This window comes from Nyctereutes procyonoides, unplaced genomic scaffold, assembly GCF_905146905.1.
Source record: "Nyctereutes procyonoides isolate TBG_1078 unplaced genomic scaffold, NYPRO_anot_genome, whole genome shotgun sequence".
NCBI lineage: Eukaryota > Metazoa > Chordata > Mammalia > Carnivora > Canidae > Nyctereutes > Nyctereutes procyonoides.
This window is the reverse complement of record NW_026575142.1, coordinates 49,073,415-49,087,352: the sequence shown is the minus strand read 5'-3', so window position 1 is coordinate 49,087,352 and position 13,938 is coordinate 49,073,415. Positions and strand designations below refer to the sequence as shown.

General features: G+C 39.5%; 1 protein-coding gene across 1 annotated transcript in view; it reads left to right on the top strand.

Moving 5' to 3' along the window:
- Positions 1-475: 475 nt before the first annotated feature.
- Positions 476-13,938, top strand: part of CUNH3orf70 (chromosome unknown C3orf70 homolog) — a 77,742-nt gene continuing 64,279 nt past the window's right edge. The window contains exon 1 of the mRNA XM_055308475.1: positions 476-870. Within this exon, the coding sequence (XP_055164450.1) occupies positions 675-870 (196 nt within the window). The 5' untranslated portion in view covers positions 476-674. The remainder of the gene's footprint in view (positions 871-13,938) is intronic.

The following is a 13,938-nucleotide window of genomic DNA, read 5'->3' as shown; positions in this document are numbered from 1 at the left end:
GACAGGCTGCGTGTGTGAGAAAACCTCGCGGGCAGCTGCGCAGGGCCCAGCCCACCGAGCAGCCCGGGTGGGCGTGTCCTCGGTGTGCACAGCCCTCGGTGGAGGTCCCGAGACGACCCGCCTCGGCGGGAAGTGCGCGTGTAAGCCGCTGTGCGTGTGAACACCACGCCGCCGAGCCGCGCGTTCGTTCCTCATGGCCGTCCGTCGTCGGGGTCGGTCTCGGAGGAATGAGTGAATGAGCGGCAGGGGCTCGCTGTGACAGGAGGGCACGCCGGCAGCCTGTGAGGAGGCCGGGCTCGCGGACCGGCGCTCGGCGCCTCCCGGGGCTGGTCGGCGCGTGCGTGTGCGTGTGCGCGTGCGCGTGCGCGTGGGGACGCGGCGCGCGCCGCGGCGGAGGGAGGGGGGAGGAAAGGGGGCGGGGGCGGCGGCGGCGGCGGCGGCGGCGGCGGCGGCGGCGGCGGCGGCAGGCCCAGCCCCCGGTCGCAGCGCCCGGGGCGGCTCCTCAGCGAGCCCGGGACCTCCGCGCTCCCGCCGCCGCCACCAGCACCGCCGCCGCGCGCGCTGGCGTGACTCCCGGCCCGCGCCCTCCCACGTCCGCAGCCGGCTCGGCTTCCTGCCCGCCCAGACGCCGCTTCTCCCGGGCTCCCGGCCTCGGCTCCGCGGAGGGAGCGGAAATGAGTGCGGCGTCGGCGTCGGCGCCCGAGCGGGGTTGGAAGAGCGAGAAAGTGGACGAGGCTCAGGCCCTGGCGCGGAGTTGCGCTGCCCGCAGACCCGACTTCCAGCCGTGCGACGGTCTTTCCATCTGTGCCACGCACAGCCATGGCAAGTGCTTCAAGCTGCACTGGTGCTGTCACCTAGGATGGTGTCACTGTAAGTCGAGCCGCGTCTCCCCGCCTTCCGCCGGCGTCCCGGGGCGCTCGCGAGGCGGGCCCGGGTCGCGGCTGGGACCCCGGGGCCGCGGGGGCTCCGGGCGGGCGCTGCCCCGGCGCCGCCGGACACCTCGGTTGGCGCTGCCTTGGCAACGAGGTGAAATCCCAGGGGGAGCCTAGCGTTAGCCACTTCTACAAAAGGGGATCTCCCCGTCCCAGGAAAACTAGAATCTTTGTCTTTTTTCTTTTTGTCTTTTCTTACTTTCCTTTCTTTCTTTTTTCTTTCTTTCTTTTTTTTTTTTTAATCTGAAATGGCCAGGCGATGTGTTGAGAAATGGTAGAGCACTGTCAGAGTTGACAACCAGAGGGGAAGCCTTTTTTTTTTTTTTTTTCTTCTTTTCTCTCTCCACCCAGGGTTGGTGGTTAAAGATGCTCCCCTCTCTTTCTCACTTTTGTCTTTCCCAGGCTGCTCTTTAAAAGAAAGAGCCCTTGGAAATCGAATTGTGGCCCATTTATTGCATCCAAATTGAGACAGCGCTAAAGTGTAAGGGACAGCTTCCAAGAAGTTAACAGTTTGGAAGGGTGAACTCCTTCAATGCACAGTTGTAGCATATAGAGCCAATATAGGAGACTGCTTTAAAGTTACAGAATACAATGAATGAAAAGAAGCTTTGATAATATTAAGCCAATTTTTAAAAGCCAGAACTAAATGGTCGAGGCCTTTTCTCTATGTTTATCCTGTGTTTTTTTCAAATGGATTAAACTTGAGTAGCCATTTGATCAGAATTCCACAATTTGATTAGTTCATGATATCAGGTCTGCTATATCCAATAAATCATTTTTTAAAGAAATGTGTTATAAACTTAGTTTCCACATACACTTATAATGAAGGTTTTTGGAGTGTTTATTCAAGGCACAGATTCTCAAAGTGATCTTAAGTTAAAATTGTTTTTTCCTTCTTGGTTAGAAAAAAATGGCTCCCAACAGGAGATGCAGTACATGACAAGTCCTTGTTTATGTTAATTGAACCTAGTGAGATATTTTAAATTGAATTTATGACTTAAAGGATAGTGAATTCCTACATTTTCTATTTACATTGAACATTATTGATTTGTGTGTGTGTGTGTGTTCTGTGTGCTGATGGGTCAGTTTCTTTCTGTAGTTCATCATTCCTATTGCTCTCAGATCCATTCCCCATCATAAAGCATTATTTCAGCGAGGGACGGGGTACAAAGTTGGAAGTAGCAACTGTAGGAAACCTGCGATGCTGAAGTGCACAAGTATGATGAATCTGATGAGAGGCCATTTCTTGGGGAAGTATAGAATCATAGTATAGAATATAAGGAACAATAAAGATGGTCAGTTCAGTGCCTGTCTTATTTCAGCAGTCTCTCCACTAAGTACAACATTCCAGATGGGAACCTTGCAGTCTTCTCAGGCAGCTTCTAAAGACATCTTTGATTCTTAAAACACTCTCCTATGGAGCTAAAATCAGTTTCTTTCTAACTTCTTTCCACTGGTCTTATTTCTACCTTGCGAAATCTTACAAAACCGTCTAATCCTTTTTAAGATCATGGCTTTTTCAGCTCTTCAGATACGCATATGAATTTTCCACGGACATAGACTGTCTTCTCTCTGTATTCCCAGACGTGCTCACAGTGTCTGGCCTGAAATGGATTTGAAATTCATGTTCATTGAGTGACTGAATGAAAGTAGCCATCATTTTCCTCCCAAGGCATTGTTTTCTTCTATTTATAAATTTCTGTTATCTCCTGCCTCCCCTTTTGTGGCATGGTATCTAGAGTCTTGAGCATCCTGGTTGTTCTATTCTGAACATGTGCCAATACGATTATGATCCTTTGCAGACTGTGACCCTTAGAAGGATACACAGCATCCCAGCTGTGGTCCGATCAGTCCAGAATCCAGCAGGACTGCTGCCTCCCTGTTTGAGATACTGCTGCTGCTGCATCTAGCATCACATTAGCTTTTCTGATATCATATTGAGCTTGCTGCTGTCAGACTGAACTAAGATTGTTGTCCATTAAAACCATTAAGCCCCTTTTTTGTTTGTTTTACATATGTGGCAGTTAAGTCATGGGACTTGCCCATCTCACAGTTCTGTATGTATTTTTTTTGGACACTGTTTGATACCTTAGATATTTTTCCCTATTAAATTTCACCTTAATTAGAATAAGCCCATTTATCTGCTTATTGTTGTTTTCTCAGATCCCAGCTCTTTCTTAATACGTATTTGAGCCCCCTAGTTTCATGTCGGCCATATGTTGGATGCCAGCAGTAGTATAGTAACCTTTTGCATCTTCATTCAAATTATTGATAAAATTGTTGAATAGGAGAAGGCCACAGATAATAGTCCTGAACCATGCGAGTAGAACTGACCTTCAAGTTGATGGTAGTTCATTAAGAAACACTCATTATTATGGTCATTCAGATAATTAGCTAGCACTTAATTGTACTGCTATCCATCTTATATTTATCTTATCCATATGGTGTAATGAGAGCCTGGTCATATACCTTTTTGAAATCCTACTTTGTTGAAATCTCAAAATTCTTTTTTTTTTTTAAAGATTTTATTTATTTATTCATGATAGTCACACACACACACACAGAGAGAGAGAGAGAGAGAGAGAGAGAGAGAGAGAGAGAGAGGCAGAGACACAGGCAGAGGGAGAAGCAGGCTCCATGCAGGGAGCCCGACGTGGGATTCGATCCCAGGTCTCCAGGATTGCGCCCTGGGCCAAAGGCAGGCACCAAACCGCTGCGCCACCCAGGAATCCCGAAATCTGATAATTCTTATTGCTGCTTTTTGATATATGATCTTTCTATAAAGACATTCTTTAAAAAAAGAAAGGAAATTAGATTAGTCTTGTTATTTAAGTTGGTTCCACAAATGCTTACCATTTTCCTTTCTAAGTGAGCCTATTTTTTAAATAAATAATCTGAATTTAGGAAAGGATTGATGTCGAGTATACTGGACTATTGTCACTTCTGTTCCTTTTTCTCTTTTTTTTTTCTTTAAAAAAAAAAATCAGATCTACATTTATTTGCTTGTTTCCAGTCTTTGGCAACCCTCCAGGTCTCCATGCTTCCTCCACTGGCAGCAATTCAGTGATCACATTCATGAAGAGCTTCATTTCATTTAGAGCAGCTAGGTGGTCTGTAACCGTCTTATCGCCTAAGTTGGGAATCAATTTTTTCTACTTCCCTTTTTTAGCCCAAATATAATTTTTCTTGAAAAAAAAAAAGTAGAGCTCACACATTTGAGAAATTCTGCTTTCTTTTGGCACTCATGAACATTACAGCATCAGTCCTAAGCAAAATTCTTTTAATTCTATTAAACGGGTATTTAGCACCCTTTCTTTGTGAGAATTATTATGGAAACTGGGGATACAAATATGAATACAGCTGGATCATGCCCTTTAAGCAGAGTATAAGGACACGAGATTCATGCTATATTTATTTTTATATTCTTTAAAATCACAAGTGATATGGGTGAGAAAACTATCAATTTGTCTACCAAATCAGAAATTGCTGAAATGAGAGGACCACTTTGATACTTGAGAGATTTCAGAACAAATGAAGAAAGTTTATATGTGGTTTGTGTTAGAGTTGTGAAATTCATAACTTTATGAAATAGAAAAGGATGATTATATATATATGTTCATAAAAGATATAAAACATGTATACATAGCTCTGGTACTCCATTTATTGTTGAAGGAAATGGTGTATTTGCATAATGGCAGATTTTGAGTACCATGTCTGGGAGGAAAACTGTGAAATGTTCTGTAGGTGTCACTGTGAAAGAGAGATGATTGGGTTAAATAAACTATGGCTCTGAATGTGTAACCCTTTTTTTTTCCCCAGTAAGGAGTGATATTGGATGGAATTAATGAGCGGAGCATCCCAAGAGGAGTTTTGAGAGAGGAAAAAAAAAAAAAAAGGCATCGCTTGGCTAGGGAAGAGGCATGGCGAAGAATAAATCATATGCAGATATTATAAAGTAGATTTTGTGGCTAGAATAGAGTATTTAGAAGGTATAATACATTAAATTGTTGAGATGTAAGAGAGGGATGAACAGGAAAAGTGACAGAAACCTTAACATTGGGATCCCTGGGTGGCGCAGTGGTTTGGCGCCTGCCTTTGGCCCGGGGCGCGATCCTGGAGACCCGGGATCGAATCCCACGTCGGGCTCCCGGTGCATGGAGCCTGCTTCTCCCTCTGCCTGTGTCTCTGCCTCTCTCTCTCTCTCTCTGTGACTATCATAAATAAATAAAAAAAAATTAAAAAAAAAAAAGAAAAAAAGAAACCTTAACATTATAGCAATAATATGGGCAGTAGAGGAATGAAACTAGCAAGGGAGGTTATTTTGGTATTAGCATAGAAAAAATAGAAATTTATACAGTAATATCCATAAGTGAAAATTGGAAGAGTGCATTTGGAGAGCGAGGAAGAGGAAAGTTTATAAAGGATAATTTCTAGATTTCTGCCTCATGCAACTTGGATGGATGATAGTGCCATTCATTCACTAACAACAACAAAATACTGAGAAGAACTAGGGTTTGGCTGAACATAGATTGTGAATCCAGTTTTGAATAATGAATCCATGGAGACCATGAATTCAGTTTTGGATCTATTGAGTTTAAGCTTTCTTGTCATCATATGGTAATGTCAGTAGGCAATTGGTTGTAGGGACCTAGAACTTAGAGGAGAGGTCTGCACTAGAGACAATATGGAAGTCATTTACTTATTTTTAGATTGTAGTAGGGGCCATGATGAAGCAAGAGACTATAGTATGAGAAATGAAAATCCTTAGGCTTTCTCTTTGGAACACTAATATATATTTAGAATCTGGGTACAGGTGGATCAACTCGTAGTAGAGTCTAAGAAGAAATGTGAGAGAAGAAAAATGTGGAGAGGTTTTTTTTTGCAGATTTTATTGCAGAAGCCAAGGGAAATGAGTGTCTTAAGAAAGAGTTTTAAGATTGGGGGCTCCTGGCTGGCTCAGTCAGTGGAGTGTGTGACTCTTAATCTCAGGGTTGTGAGTTTGAGGCTCATGTTGGGTGTAGAGATTACTTAAAAATCTTTAAAAGAAGAAAGAAAAAGGAAGGAATATGGAGATTAAATCAGTTTTTAGCAGGTAATTTCTTAGATATTGGCAAAATATACAAATAACGACCTTCTTTATTATTGAAGGGAATGAAACATTTAGTCCTGCAACAGTAACTTTGGGAATATATTTAATTGCAATATTTAGTCAAAGCTATTTGAGGTACTGAATTCTTCAAAGTAGAAAGAAGAATAGAATAACAGGAGCTGGGATACCTGGGTGGCTCAGTCAGTTAAGCATCTGCTTTCTGCTTAGGTCATAATCTCAGGGTCCTGGAATCAGGTTCCCTGCTCAGCAGGGAGCCTGCTTCTCCCCGTCTCTCTCTGCAGCTCTCCATGCATTGTCTGTCAAATAAATAAAATCTTTTTAAAAAAATGAGGGACAGGAGCTGAGAATTAGGACACAGAAATTATAGTTAATATTTTTTGAGTGATTATTTTGTGCCCGAGTAAGCTTATTATGCTAAGCACTAAATAGACAATTATGTCATTATGTCCATTCTACAGTTGAGGAGAAAGGCTTAGGGGGAAGTTAAGTAACTTACTTTGGGCACATAGCTAGTAAAAGTAGAGACTGGATTTGGATCCAGGTCTGTCTGATTCTTAGGACCTAGCTCGTAACTACCATAGGTTCTACAGAGCTATTTATTTATTTATTAAAAGATTTTATTTATTTATTCATGAAGAGACACAGAGACATAGGCAGAGGGAGAAACAGGCTCCATACAGGAAGCCCGATGTGGGACTGGATCCTGGGACTCTGGGATCACACCCTGAGCCAAAGGCAGACCTCTACCTCTGAGCCACCCAGGCGTCCCAACTACAGAGCTATTTAAAATTAATATGCGCATCAACAGTTTTTTTTTTCTCCATTAAAGCCAGTGATGGGGGAAAGTTGTTAAGAAATGGGTGGAAAATTGTAACAGTTGCAGAAGTGAAATACAGAAGAATGAGAACTTAAAAGGAGGTCATGGGATGTGATGGGGAATGAAATCTTAAGAGCTAGGGAAGAAGTGATAAGAAGGTGACAGGGGTGGGTGGGGAGTGTATGTGGTATGATGTTGGTGCCATTAGCAGAACTCAGAGTTGGCTTAATAAAATCACATAATAGATGAGTTCAGTTTTCTGCAGAAGACGTCTTAAAGGATGTCTTTTTCAGATTGAAAGCAGGAAGAGTGGGACTTGACATAGTCTAATAGATGATATTAACATATCTAAAGAAAGACTGTCACAGCAGAAGGTGGATGGGCAGCATGGAAATACAGAAGAAGGAATTGGAGAGGCAGAATTTGGAAGTGTTTTTTTCAGGACTGTTCAAAGAAGGTGATAACACTGCCTAGAGCTTAAATATCTGGTTGAACTATCATACAAATATTTGGCTATAATTCGGTTTCCTATTTATAGATTTCCTATAGGGAGAGAAGGAGCTGTTTAGAGAATTTAATTCTCAGGACCTTTGGGCAAATACATTTCTCTCCATTAGTTAGTATATTAGTATTGTAGTTTTTGTGTTATTCTATTTGTTCTGTTTTCCTGCTTCTGTACAACTTAGGGGAAACTCAAGTTGGATTTCCTAAAGGGCATCTCAGTCATATCAATAACAGTTGTTACAGAAAATATGTTTAAGAAGTTTGATGGTGGAACTAGCAAAAAAAAAAATAGTGGTCATTTGATTGGATGAAAGAGTCAACGAAAGCTTTTTTCCTAAGAATGAGAGTTCTTACCATGTCTAGTGGTTGAAGGAAGGGACTACAGATGTCAAGAGGACAAGTGCAACGTTAAGATCTAAGTGAGATTCCTTAAAGCTTTTCAGAGATAGAGAAAACTGATAGATTTTTTTCATCATCGGGCTTCAATCAAGAACACACATCAATTTAACAATAACAATGACTGTGCTTATATGTAGGCATATCTTTTTGCATATAATCTTTATATATGCAGGCATCCTCTTTCTGCATGTGTCAGCTCATTTAAACCTTACAACAACCCTGTAAGGTAGGTATATGAGGTTGTTATACTCATTTTTTTGGAATAGGAAATTTGCTGGTGATCACATATAGTCAATTTGGATACATATGGTAAATGCACATCAAAATCTCAACTGGTAACCAGGGCTCTGGGTCACTTGGTTCCATTCAAGGTGCAATGAGGATGATTTTCAGCTGTTTTAAATTCTTTCTGGAACAAGCAAGATTAAGTAAATGGAGTAGAATTAGGATGGTTTCTGATTTTAAAAGAAGGGCAATTGTATGCAATATGAACATTTTCAAAGTTGTTGCAAACAGTATAAAACTGCTTTTAAAAGCTAACAATGTATTGGTATAATATGAAACTTCAGTCATCTCCTATTCTCAGCTGACTAACTGGGGCAAGTCACACCCCCCCTTTTTTTTGTTAGATTTGCATGCATACCATTAATTATTGCTGGCTTCCATGCCTATTGAACCTAGGGACTTAAACCAAATAGCTTCTGAGGATGTTTCTAGGATAATTTCCCAAATTCCAAAACCTTCATTTTATTTAGGTTTGTTTTCTTATACTGTAGAATTTCATTAATTAAAAGAACATTTTATTTATTTATTTATTTATGAAAGAACATTTTTAAAATTAAGTGTTGTTAGTGCCAAACAATAATGGGAACACGTGTTTAACAATCAGAAGTTGTCTAGTAGAAAATCTGCTTTCTTGAAAAATAAGGAATTGTTTATACATAGAACGAGGAAGGCAGAATGTAATCCTAGAAAGGACAAGGGCTGTGGAATCAGACACACCTTGGTTTAAATCATGTTTCCTCCATTTATTGGCAGTAACTTTGGACGGGTTACTCAGCCTCTCTCGGCCTTAGTATTTCCTCTGAAAAAGAGGAATAAAAATCCTGTTTCACAGGGTCTTTGTGAAGATTAAATGACAAAGCAAAGTACTTCAGGTATTCAGTAAAGGGTGACATAAGGCCCTTCTCAAAAAGAACCAAACAAACAAAAAATGGAAATACCAGAAAGTAGAATTATCCTGAGAGTAGGCTCTGGCGTTGGACTGTTTGAATCCCGGCTCTGCCCACTTAACTAGTTCTGTGGTTTGGGGGAAGACAACCTCTTTCAGTTTCCTCACTTTTAATGTGGGGATAATAATAGTACTAATCTCACCGTGTAATGATCATCAGTCCTCAGCTCTGGTGACTTACCCCTTCCACAAATGCCCTCATTTAATCTGAAATTCACTTTGTGGCTGTATTCCTTTGTTCAGTGAAACACTCAAAAACAACAAAGGCAGTAAAAATATGCATTTTGAATATTACATTTAGAAATCAATGAGTTGGGGATCCCTGGGTGGCTCAGTGGTTTAGTTTAGCGCCTGCCTTCGGCCCAAGGTGTGCGTGATCCTGGAGTCTCGGGATCGAGGCCTGCATGGGGCTCCTGGCATGGAGCCTGCTTCTCTCTCTGCCTGTGTCTCTGCACACCCCCCCCCCCACCATCATGAATGAATAAATAAAATCTTTAAAAAAAAATTTGTAGGGATCCCTGGGTGGCGCAGCGGTTTGGCGCCTGCCTTTGACCCGGGGCGCAATCCTGGAGACCTGGGATTGAATCCCACATTGGGCTCCCGGTGCATGGAGCCTGCTTCTCCCTCTGCCTGTGTCTCTGCCTCTCTCTCTCTGTCTCTGTGCGTGTGACTATCGTAAATAAATAAAAATTTAAAAAAAAATAATAAAAAAAATTTGTAGAAATCAATGAGTTTGTTACCCTCATTGTTGGAAGGCCTCTTTTATAATAGTTACTATGTGATGATTACTTTTTGTCATGAAATCATACAGTCTGCTGCAACTCCCAAGCCCCTTCTGTATCCTGTTTTCCACCATTGTTAAGCAATGGGTAGTTCTGGTTAATCAGATACACCAGTTAATAGAGAGCTTTCATTTATAGCAAATATGGGTCAACAGGTTTCAAAGAATCAGAATATTATAAGAGTTACATTGTATTAAAGTGAAATGGAATATATTTAACTTTAATGATTTAGAAGCCTTATCAGGATCCTGTGGTGATACTTAGCCATCATTTGGAATGCTGATTTTATATGGAAAACGGCAGAAGTGCTACTTGATGAAGTAGTCCTGGCTGCTAGAATGCTGGAGAAAGCAGACTTAATTGTAGTCTTTGCAAATTGTTTTACTCAGATTCACAGAATTTTTGTTTTGTGTTTCTCATGATGTTATTGTTTGTTCTTCAGTTTTCTGATATTTAACAGTATTTTGTAAGCACAGTGCCAAAAATGTGCAATATCTGGAGTGCCAACAATGTATAATATGTCTTTCCAGCTGTTTCTGCACAATACCCTAAAACAATCCCTTCAGGACAAATCCTTTAACTTGCCTGGTGTTTATCCATTTTAAAGCTAGATATTTTGGTGTAATACAGGTGTATATTTCTTCCTCTGCATCTCATTATAACAGACTTAGATTTTAGTGAAATAAAAACATTAAGGGTGTAATAATTTGATATTTTATAGAAAAGTCTATATGTTAGATTTATTTGCTTTATGTTTTTCTGTCTACACACATACATGTATGCATACATACTTTTTCCTAAACTATTTAAAAGTAAGTTGCAAGTATCATGATATTTCACCTACTATTTCAGCATTGCCTCTCAAGACTGAGGACATTTTCCTATATAATTACAATACTAATCACATTGAAGATAATTAACACTAACTCAACAGTGCCATTTGATATACAGTTTCCTTAATTGTCAAAAAATGACTTATATAGTTGACTTTTTAAAAAATTCAGGTCCAGTTGAGATTCATATATCTCATTTCATTATATCAATTTAGTCTCCTGTATTTTAGAATAATCACACTTTTGGGGGATGACATTGAAATTTTTGAAAAGCCCAAGTTAACTGTATAATGTTCCATATATTTGTTTAATTGCTTAATCATGATTAGATTTAGTTTAACATTTTTGTTGAGTTATTGCATAGGTGATATTATCCTAATAGTATTACATAAGGAGACATAGAATGTCAAGTTGTTCCAATAATGCTAAGGCAGTAACTGAGAAGTCCATTATAAAGACACCATTTCCCCTTTGTTGCTTTTTAAAAAATTTCATTCTAAAACAGATATGGTTTTTAATACAGTTATCTGTGGGATGACTACTTTGGCACTGAATGATATCCTCTTCTCTAACAGACTTTGACTTAGCAATTTTAGTATTGACTGAAGAGTCTTAAGTGGATCACCTATTACATTGGTGGTTGCAAAATAGTGATTTTCTAATTCTGCCATTCTTTCTATCATTTTTATGGCATTGTTTTATAAAAGGTTTTTTTCTACCTGCATCCCTTTAAGTATTACTATAAATAACTTGGTTCTTTTTTATTCATTATGTTATAATTAAGTACCATAACTTTTTTTGATGCTCAAACTGTCTTAAACTTGGCCAGAGAGATCCCCTTCAAAGCTGGCTTCTGTGTCCTTTTGAACATGTCCCTATCATTTTTTGAGTACTTCTTATTTTCTGGAACAAATTGTTCCAGGCTTACCTAGTAATTTTTCTGCCTCAGACCAGAAATCCATTGTTTTGTTTGAGGATCCCAGGTTCCTTTTAGAGATGAATGGCATGGAAAATATTATCTGGGCTTTTGGTGTGCTTATTTCTACTAGGATGTTACTGGATTTAGGCCCTTTCAGCAGACAGATCTGGGAAATGTATATGTGCATCCTTCACTTCCCCCATTCTGTATTTGTACCTCACTTCTCCATGGGTAAAAACCCTAGTTTCTAGTACATCATCATATTTACTAATTTCCTTTATTCTTAGCTACACACAAGATAGTTTTAGGGATTATTGCATTAACACCACTACCAACAGCAAGCTGATGAATGAAGTTCAAGATTCTTTGCATGTTTTGGTCTTTAGGCTATATTCTAGGAAGGATGTATAGTCAGAGCACCATGTTCAAAAGTTTCTTGAATTTTTTTTTTCTGTGTGGCTATCAAGTTCATTTATTTCTGATTCTAATCAATATTGTGTTCACTTTTTTAACTTTTTAAAATTAACCTTTTTATTTTGAAATGTGTAGATTTATATGATTTTGTGAGGAAATAATACAGAAATATCATGTATACTTTATCCAGTTTTCCAGTGGTAGCAGCTTACAAAACTGTAGTACAGTATTACAATCAGGGAATTGATACTGATACAGCCAAAATAAGTAACGTTTCCATCATTTCAAGGCACCTCTTGTTTCCCTTTTATAGCCACACTTACTTTCCCTCCTACCCCACCCCCTCTCAATCTCTGGCAATCCCTAATTTGTTCTCCATTTCTATAATTTTATCATGTCCAGGAGGTTTTATAACTCATACAGTATGTAACCTTTTGGAATTGGCTTTTCTTCACTTTTGTCTCTGGAGATTCATCCTTGCTGTTGAGTGTATCAATAGTTTCTTTCTTTGTGTTGTTTAGTTGTATTCCGTGGCATTCATAGTTTAAATATTCACACATGAAAGGACACATTGTGTGGCCAGTTTTTAGTTATTACAAAAAAACCTGCCATAAGGGGATCCCTGGGTGGCTCAGCGGTTTAGCACCTGCCTTCGGCCCAGGGCATAATCCTGCAGTCCCGAGATTGAGTCCGACATGGGGCTCCCTGCATGGAGCCTGCTTCTCCCTTTGCCTTGTCTCTGCCCCTCTCTCTGTGTATCTCTCATGAATAAATAAATAAAATCTTAAAAAAAAAAACCTGCCATAAACTTTTGTGTCCAATTTCCTGTTTGAACAAAAGTCTTCATTTCTCTGAGATAAATGTCCAATGTTGCAGTTGCCCAGTCCTATGGTAGTTGCATGTTTAATTTTTTAAGATGCTGCTGACCTGTTTCCCTAGAGATTGTACCATTTTATATTTCCACCAACAATGTAAGTGATCCAATTTCTTCTCCACATTCTTGTCAGCATTTGGTGGTGTTGCTGTCTTTATTTCAGCCATCCTGATGGGTGGTGTGTACTGATAACTCATTTTGATTTTAATCTGTATTTACCTATTAACATTCATGTGCTTATTTGCCTTTTGTGTATCCTCTTTGGTGAAATGCATTTTATCTTTTTTTTTTTTTTAGGACTTTAGTTTCTTAGACTACTTTTAGTTTTACAACAAAATTTACATGGAGGTAGAGATTTCTCATATTTTTGCCACCATGCATGCATAGTCTTCCCTAATATTAATATCACTCATTAAAATAGTACATATTTTACTGAGAGTGAAACTACATTGGCATTCATAATCACCTCAAGAACCATAGTTTACCTTATGGTTCAGTCTCGGTATTGTACATCCTATTTAGACAAATGTATTAGGACATGTATCTATCATATTATTGTTGCCCTAGAAATCCTTTGTGCTCTGCTTCTTTATTCTCCCCTCATGCCGCCAGGCAACCATTGATCTTTTTATTGTGTCCATAGTTTTGCCTTTTCCAGAATGTCATGTAATTGAAATCATACAGTAGCCTTTTTAGATTGGCTTCTTTCACTTAGTGATGTGCATTTAAGGTCTTTTCATGTCTTTTCATGACTTTTCATGACTCAGTGGGTCGTGTTTTTTTTTTTTTTTTTTTAAGCACCGAATGATATTCCATTATAAGGATGTATCCCTTTTATTTATTCAACTACTGAAGGGAATCTTGGTTGCTTCCAAGTTTTGGCAATTACAAATAAAGCTGTTATAAACATCCATCCACAGATTTTTGTGTGCATCTGTTTTCAGCTCTTTTGGGTAAATACCAAGGAGCACTATTGCGGGATTCTATGGTAAGAGTAGGTTTAGTTTTCTTTGTCTTTTCTTTTATTTCAATTAATTAACACATAGGGTATTACTGTTTAGTTTTCTAAGAAATTGCTAAGCTGTCTTCCAAAGTAACTACCATTTTGCATTCCCACCAGCAA